Genomic DNA, 24906 nt, shown 5'->3' on the forward strand with positions numbered 1-24906 from the left:
CAGCAGAGCAGTACTCTCAATGCGGAACGGGACGCCTCTCTCTGCGGTCACATTTTCTGTTCCCCCCGCCCCGTCATAGCAGTCTTGTTTTTTCATTCCTTTCCTTAAGTTTCCTCCCTTTTTACGGGTTCATTTGAGAACCTTAGTTAGCACACTCATAACCCCCCTCGTCTCGGTAAAAACTCGCCCCGAAACGGATAATAAAAATGTACCGGTATTTCGGTGAGCTGCTCACCCGGGGTGCGGGCTCCCTCCTCGCGGGGGACTCGGCCGCTCTCCTCCCGGCGGTGTCGTCCTCGCTGCCGAAGCTCCGGAGCTACAGCCAGGCGGTGGACGGCGCGGACGACGACCCCAACTTCTTCACCATGGTGGAGGGCTTCTTCGACCGCGGCGCGGCCATCGTGGAGGACAAGCTGGTGGAGGACCTGCACACCAAGGACACGCCGGAGCAGAAGAGGCACCGGGTGCGGGGCATCCTGAAGATCATCAAGCCGTGCAACCACGTCCTCAGCGTCTGCTTCCCGATCAAGAGGGACAACGGCGAGTGGGAGGTGGTGGAGGGCTATCGGGCCCAGCACAGCCAGCACCGCACGCCCTGCAAGGGAGGTAAATAATAATAGATGTCTTTTGCTGTTTATTTAATATTGTTTAAGTGGTCCAAAGTTACTTGGAGGAGTGCTCGGAGGAGGACAAGTGTTGGCATGGCATTGGCACCGAAGTTACACCACAATTGGTGACCCGGGGAATTGAGTGAGGCCTTTCACGGGATGTTTAAAATAAATCATGCCTATTTATTAAAAAAAATACTACTACTACTATATATATATATGCAGCAAGTTCAAGTTGTTCTTTTTTGTGCAAGGTGTCACAATTTCTCACAAGTTTTAAACTTGTGAGAAATTGGTCTGCCTGTAGTCTGCCTGCAGCCTATCTCATATGGCATTGATTGAATTGTGTATTTCACAGTATGCAGAATGGAATGGGTACATTTCATTAAATATACCGGTAGCCCTGGTACAGTGCTTACAGTGAGAAACTCGCTGTAAGCACTGGACCAGGGCTAATTTCAATACAAAATATGTTACTTTGTGGACGAACCATGATTAATCACTAACACTTGTTTACAACAGTGTCCACCATTTTCAATTCATCAGAGAATTCATCAGAGAAACCATAATAGTCCTTCAGATGCACTTGTAGCCCCTCCAGAAAAATGCTGGCCTTTATTATGTGTGCAAAACTCCTTGATTTTGCAGGCAAAAAGTTCTAGATTATGCAATGGAATATGTGGGATTTTATGTGAATTTATGCGATGGAATTGCATGAATTTGCAACAAATGCGGGAACTTGCAAAAGTAAAAAAAGTAAAAAGTAAAAAAAATATGCAGGAACGATAAAATATGCGTTTAGATTATGCAATGAATCACGTTAATAATCATGTTTTTTCTGGAGGGTCAAACTACAAACCTGCCATATTCTTGCTCAGCAATTTATTGAAATAGCCAGAGCCATTGAAATACGACAGAGTTACGACAACTCCGTTCACGTTCATGGGACCAGTCCAATGGCGGCTCTTCTACATAGACATCTATTGGCGAAGTGCTAGGCGTTATGGACCGGAAGTCACGGACCGGAAGTTGGCAACTTGGCAGAATACACTGGACTCAGGCAAGGCCCCAGAAGGGCTAGGGGGTGAGGGGGCTTCGCTCCGGTCCTCACTCTATACTTTATAACTCTATAGACTCAGCCAACAGCCCAGCTTTAATGATCTAACATTTCTTTATTTTAGATAATTATTTTGTAATAGCAAAGTAACATAAACATTACAGAGACTTTAGTTACTGTGCAATACTTTAAAACAGTTGTCATGTTGCACACATGCCTATAATTGCTGATATCTGCGCCATTGAAACAATGTTTTTCAAACTCCAGCTTGTCACACTCCAGGGCTGCATGAACAGCGCTTGAGCGCTGTTTTCTGACCCCTCAATGGCGTAACTCTCTCAGCTGTATGGCTCTGGAAATAGCAAAACAGTGACCTCTGGAGTCACCATATCTGATGGGTTGTCCATTTTGGTATAACACCTGTTTGTGCCATACTGTACAACGTTGTTACTTTAGTTTATTATGGCTACCTTCAGCTTCGCCTTCCAGGCTAATAATTTGCATGGACAGAGACAGAGGCAGAGCAGTCTATACCGTATGCTATTCATTCACCCCATGCATGAAGTTAAACATTTTCTCTAAATATTGACATACCGGTACTTAAAGTCAATGTCTCTGTAGAAAGTTGCTTCAAAATCCCACTTTGCTGCTGGTGCTTAATGGTAACTGTACAATCCTACTGTAAATAAGACGTGACACGTGCCTTACTAATACGTTCTGCATGTTTATTCAGGCAGTTGATTAAATGTTGTCTGTGGGTGTAAATGCTGTTGTCTTAATATGAATTCCTAATTAGCGCTATAATAGTTTGTTCTGTGCGTGAAGGGACTTTGTGATTATGAAATATGTCTTCTCACAGTATCTGCTGTCAAGCGGATCTCATGCTATATATATTTCCCTTACATCATTTCACTGAGCTGTATTTAGCACCACAGGGAGTAGAGTGACCTGATGTCACTGGGAGGACAAACTCAAGATAAAGTAAAGTGTAAAGCAGTGATTCTCAAACCTTTTAATTTCAAGGACAAAATGAGTACAAATGGAACCAAAATAAATGTTTCCATTTGTACACTATCTGAGACAGAGTTACAGACCTGTAAATTAGGTCCATTTGGTTCCTCCTAACTATTGATTCACTTATTCTGCTGGCGACCCCCTGGAACCCCTTCCTCTGGCGGTCCCCCACTTTGAGAACCACTGGTCTATTCATAGTTTGCCTATTTCAGATGTGCAGAATTAAACACTAATTTTAGGTGAAATGGCCTAGGATTTTATATGGTTTCAATTCACAAAATTGCAGTGATAATTAGTGACACATTGTCAGATGCATAATTTCTAGGTGTTGCATTCATTCATTCATTCCTCTTGGTCAGTCTCTAGGCTCAAGTACACTGTGGTTCTTCTGACCTCGTACATATTACTGCTGGTTGCTCATTAAATGCTTAACAGAGAGATTATTTATTGATGTCAGTGTGAAACACACAGTATCCAAGAGCATGAGACATAGAAATGGAACACTGCTATGATATGTGTGTACTGTATGTAATGTATATGTGTGTATGTACCGGTAAATATACAATTCCAGTACTTTGTAGAGAATGTAATTAATAATAGGTATTACAGTTGTGCAAAAGAAAACAAACAACTGTTTATCTAAAAATGAAATTATAATATTAAATTAATTTTGGGTAAATGTAAATGTGACACTTTGCATGCCTAGCGGTAGAATAAATATAATAAAACGGTAAAACAACACTTTGTAGATACTAGGAAGGTATCCACGGATGAAATTAAAATGTCATCTATGAGGGATTGCAGCTTTTTCCACTACTGCAGAAAATTGCAGCTACTGTTGTATACTCAGCTGTTCTGTTAAGTTGCTATGGATAAGAGCATATCAGAGAAGAGGGCTTGAAATGCAAATGCTGATCGCTTGCTAGTTGAACCTTTTAGATGTAGCCTAATAGAGTGTGTGTGTGTGTGTGTGTGTGTGTGAGTGTGTAGGTGTATTTTCTTTCTCGTTTTTTTACCCATCGATCCATTTTATTTTAGTGGTGAGCGTTCCACCCTGGACAGGAATGCTGACAGTCCTGTTATACTACAGTACGCACCTGTGGATTTGTTTAGCAGGGCTGAGTTGTGTACTAAAACCACATCATCCATCATTTGTCGTTTGTGTGTGTGTTGTCACCAGTTCAGCAGCGGAGCAGCCAGACGTGGCAGGTTGCAATGAATGCACCAACGATGATTTGGCAAGCCCAAAAATCCTCTGTATTAATTTAACTCTGAGAGTGTACAAATTGAACCTAATGGATGTAATGGTCCATTTGGTTCAATTTGTCCGGTCCGCCCAGGTGGTTTCCGCCCCGGACCTGACTTTGACACCCAATGCAATGCACCAACCAATTATCTGCCAGTATACAATTCAATGAAGTGCTTTGACTGTAGGGAAAGGATCCGCTTGTGGGGCGGTCCTCTGTGTCTACTCTACACCCCCATTCAAAATACCACACAGACACATGCGCACACACACGTACAGTACGTAACATCTCACACACGTGTGCACAGACACATGTACACTCTCACTCCAGCGTACCTTAAATGCCCTTGGCCCTGTCAACAGTCAAATACTAAATGTACTATAAATACCATTCATTTGATTTGTCTAAATGTAATGACTGGGCTTTAAAATAAGTTATTACTACAATTCAGAGCTTTTTAACGATAACAGCAATGCAGTTGCAGTACTACCAATGCAATGACTTAAGGGCAGTCCATTGGGGGAAACCAGCTCAGTAGCCATGTGGATAGAGTGTCTGCCCTGAAGGATTCAGTCCCTGGGCCAAGTCATGCCAAGGACTATAAAAACGGTACCCTGCTTGGCACTCTGCGTGAAGGAATGTATTGGGGGTAAGTCCCTGTGACATAGACATACTAGCGTGAGTGTCATGTCCAGTCCAGGGGCTGTACTTGTACAGTACATCGAGCTGCCTCACGCTACAGAAATATGAGATGGGTTTCTGACCTATGGGCCTCATGGCTGTTGGTTCCCAATGGCCATTACTTACTTATTTACTTCATATTATTGGAACGGGGATATGATCCGTTTTCAAAGCGGTGGCCGTTAGGTTTGTAAGTGACCATTTTTAGATTTCCACAGACGTTTCAGGTTCTCTGTCCTGATGCTGACCCATACAGACCTGTAGACTTGAGTAAGGCTTCCCAACCTTTTTAGGCTGTGATAGTGAATCATATATGAACTGGGGAATTGTAGGAGTTGAGGCATTACATTTTGATTTACTCGTTTCCACAGATTAATATTGTTGATAATAACCAAACTAACTAAGCTCACAAGCAAAGCAGGTTGTGAACTTGACAGCTTGTAGATCGGCTGTTTGACAATGGCAATTGTTTTATAGTATAGTTTGTTGTTTACATTTGACTTAGTAATGGTCTTATTATTAGTTTATATTTTTCATTTTAGAGGTATTAAAAAGATACCATGTATACACGTATACTGTATGTTGGTTTGTTTACTGTTGAGTGAGAAAACAATGTTGTGAATTTAGCTAAATCATCTGGGGACCTCCTTGGTTCTGGCTGCTCAATTCAATGTGTGGTACCATTTATAATGCCACTATTTTAGCATTACCTCCCTCTCTTTCTAGTAATACATGCAGTGTTAGATGAAGAAGTGAAGTTATAGTAGGCCTTTTATTCATGGGAGCAGTGGCAAGCAATTATGGAATTATAGTAGAAGGCTTTCGTGTGTGTGTGTGTGTGTGTGTGTGTGTCCACACCCATTTTCCATCCCACTGGTTCTCTCTGAGAGGGTTTGGTGGGCTCTCCGTCTGTGAGTGAGTCATTTACAGAGGATGGGGTGTGGTTTGATCACCTTCATCCATATACACACAAGCCTCTCTTAAAGTGTAATTTGTGGTACTATGGCAGTCTCGCTTGCCAAAATCGAACTGATGTACAAGCTATTACACGAGTAACAACGTCTCGCATAGCTTATTTCTTTTGGCAAGCGACACGCCTTTCAGTATTATTTTCCCCTGTTCTCTACTGTTTTTAGCCTTTACCTTTTGTCTCCCATCTGCCTTTCTCCCTCTGTTTTCCCCTGTTTCCCTTCATTCTCTCTTCACTTCCATTGTTCCTACTGTATTTCACCAACCACACTTTCAACCACAGCTGCCTCCATTGTGTTCCGCTTTTTTGTTCGATTAAAAAAGCTCCAGCGTGTTGTTTGTCTTGACGCAAAATGGAGTTGTGAATGTGTGGTCTTCTCGGGATGAAGACAAATGTAGGTCATCACTTTGGAATCCCTCCCCCTGGGGTTCCCTCCTGTGTCAAAACAGCACTGGAACAATCCAGTCAGCGTGATTTGTTTGTTTCCTTATTGAAACAGACAGTAGGAAAGCTGAGATATAGATATATAGGAGAGACTGACTGTAGAAAGTACAGATACTTTGTACTGTACTATGCGTACTGTACACACAAAAATGAACAGACTCTAGGAGGAAGGGAGAGATAGTAGAGATGACTTGATCTAACCCCTAGCCACAGCACATGCATCCTCTTATTATATCAATGAGTCATGGAATCTTAGATTTTAGTTCCATTCAGAGAGTTTGATTCCAAAATGAGATATCCATCCACTCCTTAGAGCAATGAAATGGCAGCCAATGAGGTTATCGGGTATGAGAGTAGGAAGATGTAATGCAGGTAGGGGACATTGACAGAGCTAAGAATTCTCGGTTACATTATTTTAACCACATGAACCCTAGCAGCCCTCTTCTAATGGCATAATTGGACATTCGGAACACGAATAGGCGGGCAAAGAGATCCATATAGAGTTTTAATATATCTAGAGGGCGGACAACCCCGCCCCCCAGCTATTCATTTCAATGGAACAGTGGCGTTTGACCATTGTTGAACCATGGTTGGCTCGTGCTGGGGCTCAACTTTGAGGTCAACTTTTGCGTCATGACGTCACTGAACGTCTGTCCGTCCACCGTCCACGTTCTGCCGCTCCAGCTTTGTCCAGTAGGGTAGCGTGGCTTCAGCGTTGGCCAGCCACTCGTTGAGTTTTTTTGTGTATTTTTGTATACGCCATACTATACTTGATCATCCTACAGTGAGCTTGTAGATCTGCTATTTTGCTATTTTTGAATTTGAATCCTGAAAAGTAACAGTTTTGAACATGTTTCCACCCAACAGAGACGATCACAATATAGAGTTTAAGAAAGGTATAGTTACCCATTACTTGAGGTTGCTTGAGATATTTGTTCCCTGATCATTCAGTTATATGGGCGTGTCTTCTCGGTGTGTGTCTACTACAGCTGTCTGTGGGTACTACAGTTGTACACAAACTCATCCATCACGGCAGCAAACATTCCTCTGGTCAACTGCAAGGCTTTGATGTTATATAATCAAAGCAGCCTGCCACATGTACTGTGGCAGTGTTAACTGTGGCTTCATATTTGACACATCTCAAAGTGTGCCTCGTACAGTCTTTATATACCCACGTCGTTTCCATAGCCTAAAGGTTTTAAATACATGTATAATGTAGCTTGTATAACATTTGATCTGTGTCAACTTCTCCCCCACGTTTTATGTTGGTCGCATAACTCGTGCGTGTGTGCGTGCGTTATAACTGCAAGAAGCAGCATAGGAGGAGGACAATAGGCTACAGGCAGGCTGTTGGAAAACAACACTGATGATTTAAAGATTCAATGTATCCTCAATTTATAAAGCTCAATTAAAAAAAGGCTTCAAAATCCTAAAATTTTCCGGAAAAACCCATGTTTCTGTGAGTGGTGCTCAACCTTTTTCATGTCAAGGACCCCCAGAACTATCTCTATTGGGCCACGGACGGATATATATTCAAAGATCTGTGACACATTTTCAAGACTTTTCAAAAATAGCAGACCTACAAGCTCATAGCGCGCCACTCGGTGGTGCGCTATGAGCTTGTAGATCTGCTATTTTTCAATAGCTAAATTATAATGTTTAAAAAAAACACCAAAAGGGGTTCCCGACCAAAATGGGTTAAGATTCAGTTTGGCCAATGGCCTGCCCACTAAGTTATGCCTGCCCCATAAAGATACTGAATGCTTTATTGTGATTCATATTTTTTTGGTGTGTGTGGTGTTGTTGTGTTCCAGGTATCAGATACAGCCCTGATGTGTCCGTTGATGAGGTCAAGGCTCTGGCCTCTCTGATGACATACAAATGTGCTGTGGTTGGTGAGTCACACACACACACACACACACACACACACACACACACACAGCAATTGCAAATGCATCTCAAATATGCAATGGTAGTTACAACAGGTGCAGTTGTCTACTGTGCTTTCACTGCTTTGCACGCTGGTGTCGTGCACTGAATTTTGCTATTTTCAGGTGTCGGACAGTGGCACGCAAACTAAAGTATGAATCTAGCATAATGCTCAACCCCAACTCCTAAACCTCTAAATGCCTCATCCTAACCTCAATCTTTTTTCCCAATGTAATCCTAACTCTACTCAACCTCACAAGTATAGTAATACTAGCACGCACTCATGGGCACTGGAATGCATTTACAAAATGATTTACACACACACACACACACACACACACACACACACACACACACACACACACACACAGAAAGATACATCCATCATTGTGTCCTGTATGTAGTAGTGTTGTTAACTGTTGTTAATGTCTTTCAGATGTGCCGTTCGGTGGAGCCAAAGCTGGAGTTAAAATCAACCCAAGACTTTACTCTGTAAGTTGATGTCCTTGTTCTGTCTGTCCACGAAACCTTGTTTATGTTTTGAGATGGACAGTAGGACGTCTGAGAGACAGAGAGTGTAGGAGAGATGGACAGTAGGACGTCTGAGAGACAGAGAGTGTAGGAGAGACGGGCAGTAGGAAAGCAGAGACTGACAGTAGGAAGAGACGATGTAGGAGAGTCAGAGGAAGACTCTGGTGGGATTTAACTATGCTAGGTTTTGCCATCCAAGCCCATTTATTCTACAAAAAAGACTTGAGTCAGTACTGTCAGTAGAAGTGAGTACTGGTGAGTCAGTACTGTCACTAGAGGTGTGTAGTAGAGTTGAGTCAGTACTGTCAGTAGAGGTGTGTAGTAGAGGTGAGTCAGTATTGTCAGTAGAGGTGCAGCAAAGATACTTGCCAGCACAGGTTAGTCTAGAGATCAATTTCAGGCGTGTGTGTTTATTTTGACAGGATAAAGTAAGGTGTCAATGCTTTGCAAAACCAAAAATTTCCATTCCACCCTCAGAGCACTTCAATGTAATATTTCCATTATACCTTATGATATTAATAGTTTTAATGCCTGGGTTAAACGATCGTCTTTCAGAGTTCACTGGCATGTTTTAACAAAACCTTGAAGAGCCACTGCGCCGACCTCCGAGTTGCTTGTCATGAAAATCCACTTTAAAACCAAAGTGGCGATCGGAAAAACAGAGCGAAGGAGGAAGCGCACTGCACCGCTCCACCCCTGCCATTGTAATGAATGGGGTCTCAATTTCCCTTAAAATGTTCACCCGTAGTTACAGACTAATATATGCCAGAAAAAGGGACGCCAGGTTGAACATGATTAATATTGTCTCTGTCGGGTGGAAACCAAACCTAAAATTGTTACTTTTCAGGATTCAAATTCAAAAGTAGCAGATCAATATGCTTTGGCTGTAAACAAGTTCTTGAGCTTAGTCCAGTTACCCTGGGTAAACATAGTACCTTTCCTTTCCTTAGTCCAGTTACCCTGGGTAAACATAGTACCTTTCCTTTCCTTAGTCCAGTTACCCTGGGTAAACATAGTACCTTTCCTTTCCTTAGTCCAGTTACCCTGGGTAAACATAGTACCTTTCCTTTCCTTAGTCCAGTTACCCTGGGTAAACATAGTACCTTTCCTTTCCTTAGTCCAGTTACCCTGGGTAAACATAGTACCTTTCCTTTCCTTAGTCCAGTTACCCTGGGTAAACATAGTACCTTTCCTTTCCTTAGTCCAGTTACCCTGGGTAAACATAGTACCTTTCCTTTCCTTAGTCCAGTTACCCTGGGTAAACACAGTACCTTTCCTTTCCTTAGTCCAGTTACCCTGGGTAAACATAGTACCTTTCCTTTCCTTAGTCCAGTTACCCTGGGTAAACATAGTACCTTTCCTTTCCTTAGTCCAGTTACCCTGGGTAAACATAGTACCTTTCCTTTCCTTAGTCCAGTTACCCTGGGTAAACATAGTACCTTTCCTTTCCTTAGTCCAGTTACCCTGGGTAAACATAGTACCTTTCCTTTCCTTAGTCCAGTTACCCTGGGTAAACATAGTACCTTTCCTTTCCTTAGTCCAGTTACCCTGGGTAAACATAGTACCTTTCCTTTCCTTAGTCCAGTTACCCTGGGTAAACACAGTACCTTTCCTTTCCTTAGTCCAGTTACCCTGGGTAAACATAGTACCTTTCCTTTCCTTAGTCCAGTTACCCTGGGTAAACATAGTACCTTTCCTTTCCTTAGTCCAGTTACCCTGGGTAAACATAGTACCTTTCCTTTCCTTAGTCCAGTTACCCTGGGTAAACATAGTACCTTTCCTTTCCTTAGTCCAGTTACCCTGGGTAAACATAGTACCTTTCCTTTCCTTAGTCCAGTTACCCTGGGTAAACATAGTACCTTTCCTTTCCTTAGTCCAGTTACCCTGGGTAAACATAGTACCTTTCCTTTCCTTAGTCCAGTTACCCTGGGTAAACATAGTACCTTTCCTTTCCTTAGTCCAGTTACCCTGGGTAAACATAGTACCTTTCCTTTCCTTAGTCCAGTTACCCTGGGTAAACATAGTACCTTTCCTTTCCTTAGTCCAGTTACCCTGGGTAAACATAGTACCTTTCCTTTCCTTAGTCCAGTTACCCTGGGTAAACATAGTACCTTTCCTTTCCTTTTTTTGCTTCGCATTTCAAGCTTGCAAATTTGCTAACTTTTGACGCTGCTGTAGTGTGACCAAGTAGGGTGTTAATCTACGAAAGAACGTAAAGTTAGAACATTGAAATAAGAGGTTTCTGCCCGACAACACTGATATAATGCCTTAATACCAGTACTAACAGATTAGTCACTGTGCTGTGATGCATGTGAGGCGAGCACTGTGGCCGTTAAGAGCCACACTGTATTTTACCCAGAGAGAAATAACACAGTGTTTGACACTAAAGCGGAGGAAGAGATATTATTTCCAGGGCTTTAGTTTCCATTTGAAAGGATAAAGCGATGTGCCAACGTTTGGCAGCAAAGCCCTTCTATTAGTCTGTCACTTTCCCTCGGTTATCTTCCCAGGCTCCGGTTACTGTGTCACTGAAACCACTAGTTAATAAAAGACAACACAGATTTCTCACAAGATGCCAGATGCACAATGGACCCCAATTACGTTCAGGTTCCGGGGCTGAATTTAATCGTAGCTTTACTTCCTCCCTGCTGCCTGCCACACAATACTTACTGTAGGTACACAATACTTACTGTAGGTACACAATACTTACTGTAGGTACACAATACTTACTGTAGGGCTGAATTTAACCGTAGCATTACTTCCTCCCTGCTGCCTGCCACACAATACTTACTGTAGGTACACAATACTTACTGTAGGTACACAATACTTACTGTAGGGCTGAATTTAACCGTAGCATTACTTCCTCCCTGCTGCCTGCCACACAATACTTACTGTAGGTACACAATACTTACTGTAGGGCTGAATTTAACCGTAGCAGTACTTCCTCCCTGCTGCCTGCCACACAATACTTACTGTAGGTACACAATACTTACTGTAGGTACACAATACTAGGGACTTTAAGCAACGACTGTTTTCAGGACGGCTCCGCTAGGCGGAAGTACGGCGGCTATGACACAATCGCCGTAGCTGTCAAAATCGTTAAGCAAACAGCTGTCGGCGACGGCGACATTGGTTCCCATGGTGACCAGCATGTGTCAAACAAACACTTTTTTTTAAACACCCCGTTGCGCGTCAGCTAACTTGCCGATATTGCTTAATTATTACATGCGCTGGACATGATCAGCAGTGGAAAGAGGAAGGTGTTGGAGCAATCTGTGTTATTCCAAAACAGTTTAAATAAACATGGTTAATATGACATGGTAGCCTATTAGTGTTATTTCTTCATTCAGAGCATGCAAATGTAATACTTTTTTCTAAATTGTCTTTCCAAAACATTCCAAAATAGTTGATCTGCAAGCTTGCAACACGGGTTGTTTGAAAATGTATGGACATTTTTCTACATGGAAATGATTGACGATTATGCAAAAATAATTGTGATTAGGCGATTATGTAATAATTGTGACAGACCTACAACTGTCCATTTATTTCCAGTAGCAGTCTGTTTCTAATCTATTAAATCGATTAGTGTGACGACTTAACCCTATTTTATACTTCATCGTACAATGGTCTCATGCAAATATAGCCACGTTGTACTTGTAGGCAACACTCAAAAACACTCAGATTCCTAGAAACGAAGACAACATTCCTGGACTATCCAGGTTGGAGGGGTGACACCCTAGCTGTCCCCTTACTCATATGACATGTTAGGATGGAGGGGTCAAACCCTAGCTGTCCCATTACTCATATGACATGTCCAGCCGTCTTGCACTCAATCTTTTACAGTTCGCTGAACATGCAGGTGACAGAGGGACCCCCCCCACACACACACACACACACACACACACACACACACACACACACACACACACTCACACTCACACACAAACACACTTGAAATACTATACTTCTGAGGCATCCGTTGATTCTATGGATGGTGATTCTATGAATGCCATTTTTACAATGTTACAGTTCGCTGAACATGCAGGTGACAGAGGGACCCCCCCCCCCCCCACACACACACACACACACACACTCACACACACTCACACACACACAAACACACTTTTGAAATACTATACTTCTGAGGCATCCGTTGATTCTATGGATGGTGATTCTATGAATGCCATTTTCACAATTCTAACCCTAACCGCGAGTACAGTAATACACACACACTAACACACACACACACACACACAGCGACAGGACCCATGCGGTCGTTAAAAGCACCAGCTGTGGGGTGCAGTGATAATAATAGATTTGAGCGGGCAGTTTGTTGCACGTTGCTCACGTCCCCAACACTGATATGTGAGACCTGATCTACATGCACACACACACACACACACGCACGCACGTGTTGGAATATCCATATTTTATTCTAACTCATAGCGTGACTGGCGAGACTACGTACTTGATTCTCATTATGTGCAGAACAAAAACAATGTGATGCCAACCGGAACCCAGAGTGCTGAGTTTGAAGGAAGGTTAATTCCAGGCGATATGGAGAGGAAGTTCCCACCCCTACACAGACACACACACACACACACACACACACACACACACAATGTGCTGTCCATTGCTTGAGTGGTGAAGGAACTTTACTGCTGAACCAACAGCATTTACATTTAATAGCGTTGCTGTTGGGTGAAAACCTTGTACCTCCATATTTTAGTGTTTTAGCTGTTGGGTGAAAACCTTGTACCTCCATATTTTAGTGTTTTAGCTGTTGGGTGAAAACCTTGTACCTCCATATTTCAGTGTTTTTACGACAGATTTCAGGCATTTGGATTCCATAGAAGCCAGTGTGTCTTCCTTTTTTTATATATATATTTTTTATCCCACGATTTTGTAACCCATTTTTCACCCCTGTGCCAATCATCTACTGTGATCCTGGGCTCTACACACCCTCCGCCAACCTGGGGAGAGCAACGGACTTAACTCATGCTCCCTTCATGCCTGAGTGTCCAAGTTGCTCCTTTACACCTGACCCTGGGGGGAGTTTGTCTTCTATGGAAGCATGTTGCGTGTTGCGCAGTGAAAATAGCCGTTCTGCAAGTTCTCAATGGGTCTGCAATGCTTTGAGGTCTTGTAGATAGGATATTTTCAGGGTACTAACTTAGATTAGAGCATTTGAAGTGGTCAAACTAGGAAACACAAAATGATCTTGCAATATTCCATAAAAGCAAAGGTTAAAGGCTGTGATTTATTTGCCTGGTTTGGAATGGCGGTATGTAGAACAGCAGGAACAATATTATTACCAAAACCTCACAATTTAAAATAAATGTGTTAATAGTTTAGGAATCGGCGCTAGTGTGGAGGAAAACCATTCATATTTCACAAATCACACATTAGGACTTGGGCATACAAGCTTTTTTCTGTTGTGAGATTTTATATTGGCTTCAATCCATGGGATCCACTGGAACGCAAGTTTTCATTTCTTGAAAAGTGGGTTTTGGACATGGGAGGTTTCCACCTCAGAGATGATCTAGACATCTCTCTGTTCCACTGCACCATGACCATGATGACTCAGTCACTGCACTTCTCTTTTCTCTACTTTCTCTACTCTCAGCTTGTTCTCATCCTGCCTTTCAATTTGAATTATCTTATTTGTTTAGACTGCACTGCAGAGGCAAATCCAATTGTTTCCCAAATAGGAGGATGTTTAGGCTGGACTGCAATGCAGTGTTTCAATTCAATTTGCAAGTTATGTTCTGATGTCACTGTGTGTATTCATAGACATCCTCGACCTACAGTATATCTGCAATTCTTCTGCATTGGTTGCTGTGGTAACGGCTGTTACAGTAGTACATCCCCACAATGTTAAGCCATAGGCGATCATGGGAGTAAGACAAAAAGTGTATATTTGTACGTCTCTAAATGCTATGATGAATTGAAGTTTGAAGTGGTCAAACTAGCAATATGTTTTAGAAGCATCTTCCATAAGAACCTAATGGTGTGGGATAGTTCATAAAAGCAAAGGTTAAAGCCTAAATCTGTGATTTATTCACCTGGTTGGCAGCATGTAGAACAGCAGAAACAATATAACTTGAGTTTCCAGAGTGACTCAGACACATCTTTGGAAATAAATCAGATTTGAATCGCATTTCAAACCACCTACCGTAAACATGTGGTTCAAATCTGATTCAACATGTGGTTCAACTCTAGTTGTACTTTTCCAGGACAACGAGTTGGAGAAGATCACCAGGCGATTCACTGTTGAACTTGCCAAGAAAGGATTCATCGGTGAGACAGAGACACGCACGCACACACACACACACACACACACACACACACACAGAGACACACGTGGCGTGGTGTACGCTTGGTGAGCTGAAGTGCTGCTCCTTGGTGTTTGTGGTGTCCAGGTCCCGGTATCGACGTCCCTGCTCCTGACATGAGCACCGGAGAGCGAGAAATGTCCTGGATTGCTGACACCTATGCAACCACCATGGGATACAATGTAAGTCTCTCCTCAGTTTAGGACTAGATCAAAATATCACATGTTTCTGATCAAATTACCTCCATATTCAAATGGCATCTATTGGTGCTTTCGCAAAAATAATGTACAGTACACACATGGTACTATGTTTTTAAATGTGTGTGTGTGTGTGTGTGTGTGTGTGTGTGTGTGTGTGTGTGTGTGTGTGTGTGTGTGTGTGTGTGTGTGTGTGTGTGTGTGTGTGTGTGTGTGTGTGTGTGTGTGTGTGTGTGTGTGTGTGTGTGTGTGGGTTAGTGGGAGTTGGTTGGTTGTGTGGGGGTGCGTACGTAACTACGTATATGGTTGTGGGGAGGTGAGGTGGGATGGTCCTTGGGGATTGTTTGAATTTTGTTAGACAAATAAACTCTGTCCTCTCTCCGTGCCCGCTGTGTTTTCAGGACATCAACGCTCACGCCTGTGTGACGGGTAAACCCATCAGCCAGGGAGGGATCCATGGTCGCATCTCGGCCACCGGGCGCGGAGTGTTCCACGGCATTGAGAACTTTATAAACGAGGCGTCCTTCATGAGCCAGGTGGGCATGTGTCCCGGCTTCCAGGACAAGACCTTCGTTATCCAGGTATGTCACCTCATCATCATCATCATCATCACTACGGTTATTCAATATTAATATTAATCATTGCTATAGACTAGAGATGCTAGAGCAGCCAAAACTGGGGGTCGGGACTCCCAGGGAGGTCCCCAAATTATTTTGGGGAATAATTAATCCCAAATTGGCCAAACTGTCAAATTTTACCTAAGAAAGAGGCAAACATTGTGATAACAGACGATCTACAAGCTCACAACGCCTCACACTGCGAGGCATTGTGAGCTTGTAGTTTGTCGATTTTCACAATATTTATATGTGGAACTGAGTCAAACTAAATGTAATGCCTACAATTCCAAGTGCTTGTCAGTGTGTGGGGTAGTAAAAAGCTGAAGAAACGAGGAGACCCCCTGCTACTGAACAAACACCCTGTAGCAATTTCTATGAGAATAAAGAGCTTTAACTTATTTTTTTTCTTAGTTTACGTTGAAACAAACAAACAAAAGAAAGACATAGCAGTTACACCCACTTTTGAGCCAGGAGCGGGACCAAAAGAAGACGATCACGAAAGGTGCAAAGGAGGTCACACTGGCACACTGTAGCTTTCTTAAGTGCATTTCATTGGCACACCCAGCAGTACTACAGTATAGTAGCTGCTGCTGCTGTAGCTACTGCAGGATGTGCCAGTGAGATGCACTTAAGGGACTGGTTGTGCTACAACAATGGGCAGTCACTTCTTTGTACCTCTCTAGAAAGTCTTTAACCCATTCTGAACGGGAACCCATTTTGGTGTTGGCATCATGTTATGCTTTAGCTATCGAAAAATAGCAGATCTACAAGCTCATAGCGCGCCACCGAGTGGCGCGCTACGAGCTTGTAGGTCTGCTATTTTTTGAAAATTCGAAGAACGACTGACATTTCTAGAATCTGATCTCAGGTCAGAATGGGTTCATCAGACCAGTGTGTGTCCAGTGGAAACCTCGTATGAATCTGATCTCAGGTCAGAATGGGTTAAGCCACATGTGTGACTCAGAGGAGGAGCAGTATATGACTCAACTGAATGCTGTTTCCCCACTGCTGCTGTCTTTTAGATGGTTAGATTGAAGCGGGGTAGATAACTGGAGGCTGTGATTTTACACCACACGTATCGTCGAAACCTCTTATCTATAATCTAAATGAATGCCCTACTACTTGATCATACTACAGCGCCACACAAAAGCACCAAAAGTAGCAGATCCGTAATCTCAAAACGTAAAAGGTAAAGGTTTTCCACCAGACAATATATTTGAGAATACATTCAAAGTTCACACACTTCTCTTGTATCTTGTTGAGATTAAATGGATAGTTTACAACTCTGAGAGACAGACTGTTGGAATTGGAAAGCTGAGAAGGAGACAGACAGTAGGAAAGTGTATGCACTGTATGTATGTATTTAATTATCCTTATTCTGTTAAAAAGACTAATACTATATCATTCCTGTGTGTGTACTGTGTAGGGTTTCGGTAACGTGGGCCTACACTCCATGCGTTACCTGCATCGTTTTGGAGCAAAGTGCGTGGGCGTTGGAGAGATGGACGGAAACATCTGGAACGCCAACGGCATCGACCCCAAAGAGCTGGAGGACTACAAGCTGGTTAGTACTTTTTGATTGTGTGTTTAATATAAATATATATTACTACAGTACAAACTGGATGGTAGCATATTATACAAGTATCACCTTACATCAACTGGTTCTCAAAGAGGAATCCGGGGACCTCCAGGGGTCCTTGAGGTAGCCTGGAAACCAGACAAATCTGCCACAGGGAGAAAATAAATCCCTGATATTAGTCTGGCCATGCGGGGGTTGGTCTCCTGCTAAATGTGGAGAACACTTTTCTTTTTTTTAAGCCTGGTTTCCAGCCTGATTCGCTACGTTCCGTGTATGTGTTTTGTCAGTCCGCTATCAGTCCGGCCAGTCTCTTGTTTGACTTAGTGACTTTGTTGCTAATTGGATGTTGTTCCAATGAATCGAATAGGGTCAGGGTTTTTCTTTTTTTTTTTAAGATATTTTTTGCGGCTTACGCCTTTTATTGGTCAGGGTATTATTTATGTCATCAGCCAGAGCCACTCTGTCCATGATCTTCTCACTGTTAGCAAAGTAGCGCCAGGTCGAGACCCGAACTACTGCTTCAGTAGTCCACTATGTCAGATTCAGTAGTACTAAAAAACTGCCGGCTGTGTGGGGTGAGTTTGTGAATGATAAGGGTACGTTGCAGGGCAACAGCAGTAGCTGTGTGGGGTGAGTTTGTGAATGATAAGGGGACGTTGCAGGGCAACAGCAGTAGCTGTGTGGGGTGAGTTTAGTGAATGATAAGGGGACGTTGCAGAACAACAGCAGTAGCTGTGTGGGGTGAGTTTGTGAATGATAAGGGGACGTTGCAGGGCAACAGCAGTAGCTGTGTGGGGTGAGTTTAGTGAATGATAAGGGGACGTTGCAGAACAACAGCAGTAGCTGTGTGGGGTGAGTTTAGTGAATGATAAGGGGACGTTGCAGGGCAACAGCAGTAGCTGTGTGGGGTGAGTTTAGTGAATGATAAGGGGACGTTGCAGAACAACAGCAGTAGCTGTGTGGGGTGAGTTTAGTGAATGATAAGGGGACGTTGCAGGACAACAGCAGTAGCTGTGTGGGGTGAGTTTGTGAATGATAAGGGGACGTTGCAGGACAACAGCAGTAGCTGTGTGGGGTGAGTTTAGTGAATGATAAGGGGACGTTGCAGGGCAACAGCAGTAGCTGTGTGGGGTGAGTTTAGTGAATGATAAGGGGACGTTGCAGGGCAACAGCAGTAGCTGTGTGGGGTGAGTTTGTGAATGATAAGGGGACGTTGCAGGGCAACAGCAGTAGCTGCCCATTGATTCGACTTCAAGCTACCCGATGGGCGTGGTTGAGGTTATTATTTAAGGTTGGGTTTAGGCATAGTGTTTGTGAGGTTAGGGTTGGGCATAGTTTTTGTGAGGTTAGGGTTGGGCATAGTTTTTGTGAGGTTAAGGTTAGGGTTAGGCATAGTTTTTGTGAGGTTAGGGTTAGGTTAGGGCATATATAACCATGCCCATCATGTAGAATTCTCCGGAAAAGAGGTAGTCCCATTGTAGCTCACTGCAGATTGTGAGAACAATTCATCGGTTATTGCTGTTAGCTATGGTTCAGACAATAATTATGTCTAAAAAAAGACAATAGGATAATGATAGAATGGACAATGGCGCCACCTAGTGGATAAACTATGTCAAACAGTCCAAAGAACTGATGTTGGAATGACTTTGCTAGCTGCAGATCATTATTGAGCCATCCACTGATAGGATGCGTGGCTTAAAGATCTGTTGCCACGACTGATTTCAGTCATCTGTATTCCATCCATAGAAGCATATTTTGTGCAGCGAAAATAGCCAACCTACAAGCTCTCAATGCGTTCCCTATGCATTGAGAGCTTGTAGATCTGCTGGCAAATCTACAAGCTCACAACGTGTCGCAGCGTGCCATGTTGTAGATCTGCTATTTTCAGAGAACAACCAAACATGTGTGTGTTCAAGTAGGGAAAGCCTTTCGATATGTCTGTATGTACATTGTATAATGTATTGTATACTTTTGATTCTATACTTTTATGGATCTGTGCTCCAAACCATGTGATCATGGTCATGAGTTAAATAAATGATGATGATGATGAGATCTGCTATTTTCAGAGAACAACCAAACACAAAATGTTTTGTCTTTTTATTTCCACTAGTACATCCCTAACATTTTAGTCAATTTGTTTTATCTGTTGACGAAATTGAAAATATTAGTTTTAGTTTTAGTCACCGTAGCTTTGTTTTAATTTAATTTCCGTTTCTTCGGCATAGTTTTAATCGACAAAATCACCACTGCCTCTGTCTTCCTCCCCCCCCCCACCCCCCAGGAACACGGCACGATCGTGGGCTTCCCCGGCGCCACGCCGTACGAGGGCAGCATCCTGGAGGCCGACTGTGACATCCTCATCCCTGCAGCCAGCGAGAAGCAGCTCACCAAGAGCAACGCCCACAGGATCAAAGCCAAGGTCAGCATCATGCACCCCACTGAGCCAAGGTCACCACCACCCCACTGCACCTGAACACCCACACAGAGCCAAGGTCACCACCACTCCACTGCACCTGAACACCCACACAGAGCCAAGGTCACCACCACTCCACTGCACCTGAACACCCACACAGAGCCAAGGTCAACACCACTCCACTGCACCTGAACACCCACACAGAGCCAAGGTCACCACCACCCCACTGTACCTGAACACACAAAGCCACAGTCACCACCACCACAAACGAGAAAAAGTTTGCAAGAAGAATGGCTCGATAATTATACAACCACAGAAACACACAAATAGCTGGATAATTACAGTACATAGCTGAATAATTGCATAGAATGTATGGCTTGTCTCTCTGTGTTTACTGAAATACCAACCACTTGCGCATGCCATCTCTGCATGTTTCTACAATTGTAATACATTTGTGTTTATATTTTGTGTGTTTGGTGTGTGTGTGTGTGTGTGTGTGTGTGTGTGTGTGTGTGTGTGTGTGTGCAGATCATCGCTGAAGGTGCCAACGGTCCAACAACTCCTGAGGCCGACAAAATCTTCCTGGAGAGAAACATCATGGTGATCCCGGTGAGTCACGACAGCCAATCAACTGTCGGAGACCGTTAACCACTTGTTCCGCTCTTTTTGTCCCATATACATCAAATCTCGTCACTGAGAATAGGCAATCTATACAAGCTCATAGCTCATACAAAATGCATACATGGTCGCCAATCATGGTGTGCTTTGTGAGCTTGTAGATCGGTTATGTCCTCTACTTTTTTTTAACAGTTTTAACAGGTTTAAAGTTTTAGGTTTTGTTAGGATTAGAGATTCATGGATTAGTTTCACGGTGGTGTTTTGCACATAACAATTGCAGATCTACGTAGGCTTGACTTCTAGATTGACTATTTTTCGTTTTATGCACGGATGCCTATTACCCATTATTTGGCTTAGGGAGTCTACAGGAGTTCTCCAAGCATCTCGGTCCACCATTTTTATTTTGGTATTTATATTTCACTTAAAAACAAGTGAAAATGTAATTCGTAAAATCGGCGTCCTAAAATGCTGATGTCTTCACCAGTCTAGTAATGTGTGTGGTGTCTCCTCTCTAGGACATGTACCTGAACGCAGGAGGTGTGACGGTGTCCTACTTTGAGTGGCTGAAGAACCTGAACCACGTCAGCTACGGGCGGCTCACCTTCAAATATGAGAGAGACTCCAACTACCACCTGCTGAGTACGATAATAAGCTTCATCACGTTATCTCTGTGACACTAAATCCACCCAGAAGATATCACTGTTGATTCATCACGTTATCTCTGAGACACTAAATCCACCCAGCAGATATCACTGTTGATTCTGTTGACTAAAGCTATGACGGAAATTTTTCGTTGACTACCTTTATTCACTGACGAAAATTAAGCAAAAGCTAAATTAAAGCTAAGCTGTGATGAGTGAGACTAAATATACTGTCAATGTTGTTAACACATGAAAACTAGACTGAAATGTTAGGGAGGGACTCGTCCAGTAGAACTAAGAGACAAGTGATTGTATGCTTGGTTGCATTCCGAAAATAGCAAATATATTAACTCACAACGCGCCATGATGTGAACTTAAACCAGATTGAAAGGTATCAAAAGTGCAATTGGCGGCCTGGGCCGTGGCTCAGCGGTCCAGGCACCTTGGCCGGTAGTCCAAGTCTGGCAGAGTGTCGCGGGTTCGACTCCCGATCCCGACGGCCTTTACTGCATGTCACCCCCCCCATCTCTCTCCCCATTTCCTGTCAACCTACTGTCTGTCCCTCTATAAAAAAATAAAATAAAGGCGAACGCCACACACACACACACATTGTCAGTCATGTGATGAGTCCCTCCCTCCCACAGTGTCAGTTCAGGAGAGCTTGGAGAGGAAGTTTGGTAAACATGGAGGAGCCATCCCTGTTATCCCCACCTCCGAGTTCCAGGCTAGGATCTCTGTGAGTACACTGCACACACACACACACACACACACACACACACACACGCTCTGTCTAAACACACGCACATCTATCTCTCTCTCTCACCCATATCATATTTCAGTCCGCCCCTATCCCCAGGGTTATGTTGGGACACAGACACTGAAGCACTGAGAAAACTGTTGCGCCTTTTCTTCGTCCTTTTTTTTTCTTCAAACTTGACTACGGTGGTCTCAAAAACATAAGGGAAACTTTGACAGGAAAAGACTCGCTCACCGTATAGAAAAATAAGTAAAACTCCTTAGACTTTTATTTTATCATGCTGTGCTCATGGTGCAATTAAAAAGCAAACGTTTCGGTCCTCAGACCTTCGTCAGTGCTATCTGACACAGACACCAGAATAATTTTTTAACATGTTCTATAGTAACTGTGTGTGTGTGTGTGTGTGTTACAGGGTGCCTCAGAGAAGGACATTGTTCACTCAGGATTGGCCTACACCATGGAGCGCTCTGCCAGGGTAAGACATGCTCGCATGAGCGTGTGCACACACATGCACACAAAAGAGACAATCACACACATGCAGTTACATGCACACACTCCTAGATACACAAAGAGATACAGAATGAACTCGCACACAAAGGCAGAGCGAGTAATTTCACCCATAAAAATATGTCTGCGACCCACAAATGGAGAACCAGTGTACTACAGTATTTAAGCAACACAGCTGCAAATTAATCCCCATCTCTCTCTCTCTCTCTCTCTCTCTCTCTCTCTCTCTCTCTCTCTCTCTCTCTCTCTCTCTCTCTCTATTAAATAAAATTCAAAGGAACTTTATAGCATGTTTAAATTGCCAAAGCAAAAGTGGAACAAAACAATGTATGTAGTACAATTAAAAGGGAGTATAAATGTGTAAACGGAGCTGTGTTACTTTGCAAAAACAAAGGAAAAGGGAAAGAAAGGTCAGCTTAGGAGGAGTTTTGAAACAAAACAGCAGCATTTGTAATGTTTTGCATCCTCTTGGTATGAAAGCTTTGGGACAAATAGCAGCAAATTTATCTCTCTGTCTCTCCAGCAAATTATGCGTACGGCCAGCAAGTATAACCTGGGCTTGGACCTGCGGACAGCAGCGTACGTCAATGCCATCGAGAAGGTCTTCAAGGTTTACCATGAGGCTGGTCTCACCTTCACATAGACGGACGGATGTCTGTCTGTCTCTCAGTCCACCCGTCTGTCTGTCTGTCTTTCTGTCTGTCTGTCCGATACCCGACGGACGCCCCTGTTTTCAACCAAACCTCTCCTCTCCTCTCTGTATCCATCTCTGGTCATGCTGTATTCGGTTAAAAGTCAAAACCCGATCTTTTTTTATAATCATTCCATCTCTTCCACACAGCTTTTTCCCCATGAATGGTCAATTTTACGATTCACGCTGCAACTGTCACACCAAGCGACACACCGACACATCATTTGACACTTGTCGGGCGAAGCATGAATTGACCTTAAACGTCTTCTCACTTAAAACTGCACCAAAAATCCCTGTACGGTCGATAGCTTTTTTGTATGGAGCGAAACACTCCAGCCAGTTACTGCTGCGCTTTATGAAAGATAGGTCAGCCATATGTTACTCATCGCTTGATAACTGCACATATCTATCCAGACATAGGAAATGTAGAATATCAGTTATATATAAAATATATATATATTAACACAAAGCCTTAAACGCCAGGGGGTGAAGATCTCCCCTGCGGTTACATAGAGTAAAGTTACCAATGTTTGCCTGCAACGCACAAATGTATAGTCATCCTTTTTTTAGGTAAAAAAGCTTTTTTTTTTTCTCTTTTTTTTAACGGAGCACAGATGTGCCTCATTTCTGTTCCAGGATTGCATAACTTCCATTATGGACAGTACAGTCACTTCCATATGGGGGAAACATTGTTACATATACTTTACAATATGCACTCGGAAACGGGAGTTCAGAATATAACTTTTGTATATTTTTGAAACACTGAGCATATTGTGAAATGCATGTAAATTGTATTTTGTATTTCTCTACATGGGACTATACACGGTAAAGCCCATGTGTTGCTCTGAGTGTGTACAAATGGAACCAAACAGACCCTCCATTTGTACACGCTGATTTTAAATTAAAACTGAAGAAGTTACTGTGTAGTTGCCTTTTTATTTTTTCAACGCTGGCTCATAAAAAAAAGTGACCTTGTTCTGCCAAAAAATGTTTGAGTTCGGTCCTTGTCCTTCAGACTATATTGTCCTACAGAGACTAAACAACAGGGACGTGTTTTGTGTGACTCGGTCAAGGAAGGATCCATTTCTCTTACAGGGGAACTTGTACTACTGTAGGGCTGTAAATTAACGTCACACACAGACACTGTTGTTTGGTTTCGTCGGCCAGTGTGGTCTAAGTGTTAACGATTAGCACCATGCTAGCTGATTGCTAAGTCCCATCAGTTATTGACTCCCCATGCTCTTATCCTAATGCGTTCATTTGCTTTTGATTAACTCATCTAAAACTACAATCCCCAACGTTTTTCGTCTTTTCTTTGTCTCCCTCTGAGAGGGGTAATTGCAATGATGTCTGAACTAGAATAAAGATGTCGTATTCCATGGGGGTTCTGTCATCTGCGTCAAATAACTATCGACATCGTCAACCACCATGTGTCCTATCCTACCCGACAACAGGGTCTAAATGTCTCAATGGAAGAGCAGGGAGACTGCAGATGAACTAGATATTATTGTATTAAGTTAACATACCGGTATACCATGCTGTTTATGGATCTACAAGAGGTTTTTCCTACAACCCAATGCCTTTCTTTTAAATTAAATCCCGGATTCAGGATTGTAGCTTTAACATACATATTTATATGTATGTCCTTTGTGTCATTGTGCTGTCATAGTTTGCCGTAAGAATGTATAGCATTTTGAGTTCTGACGTGGTGGAGGAGAACTGGACACAACGGCAGGTGTTTAGTTAACCACTTAACTGCTTAACGTTTCAGAATTTCTGAGATCTATGAGCTCACATTGTAGATCTGCTCATTTTTGGTGGTTAAGCAGTCTAGTTTACAAAAAACAGGTGCGTAGCAGTTATGGATGGAGGGGTTGTTGGACCCAATCCAACCAAACATACTGCTTAAACTTCAGGGTTCTGTGCCTTGCTCAAAAGCACACTCGGATCAATTTCCATTGCCCAGAAAAGGGCACTGCGGGATTTCCAACCAGCAACCCAATACTAGTATCCATTTTTTGTATTAGATTTTTATTTCACAATTTTACAGTGACACATCACATAAATACA

At 42.9% G+C, this 24906-nt stretch overlaps 1 protein-coding gene across 1 annotated transcript; it reads left to right on the plus strand.

Moving 5' to 3' along the window:
* glud1a (glutamate dehydrogenase 1a) lies at nucleotides 1-23755 on the plus strand. The gene is made up of 13 exons (XM_080781972.1): nucleotides 1-606; nucleotides 7836-7916; nucleotides 8387-8442; nucleotides 14718-14781; nucleotides 14904-14998; nucleotides 15415-15594; nucleotides 17057-17194; nucleotides 19491-19628; nucleotides 20151-20231; nucleotides 20756-20879; nucleotides 21526-21617; nucleotides 22051-22113; nucleotides 22669-23755. The coding sequence occupies exons 1-13, from the start codon at nucleotides 207-209 to the stop codon at nucleotides 22786-22788; spliced, it is 1632 nt and encodes a 543-aa protein (XP_080638098.1). The 5' UTR covers nucleotides 1-206; the 3' UTR covers nucleotides 22789-23755.
* The last annotated feature ends 1151 nt before the right edge of the window (nucleotides 23756-24906 follow it).

The sequence above is a fragment of the Protomyctophum bolini genome (assembly GCF_963924005.1).
Source record: "Protomyctophum bolini genome assembly, chromosome: 14".
NCBI lineage: Eukaryota > Metazoa > Chordata > Actinopteri > Myctophiformes > Myctophidae > Protomyctophum > Protomyctophum bolini.

Bases quoted from the DNA above. Each gene is read 5' to 3' on its own strand.
- glud1a (XM_080781972.1), top strand. From the start codon at position 207: ATGTACCGGTATTTCGGTGAGCTGCTCACCCGGGGTGCGGGCTCCCTC. The intron at 607-7,835 runs GTAAATAATAAT...GTTGTGTTCCAG, and splicing joins CCGCACGCCCTGCAAGGGAG to GTATCAGATACAGCCCTGAT. The intron at 21,618-22,050 runs GTGAGTACACTG...TGTGTGTTACAG, and splicing joins AGTTCCAGGCTAGGATCTCT to GGTGCCTCAGAGAAGGACAT.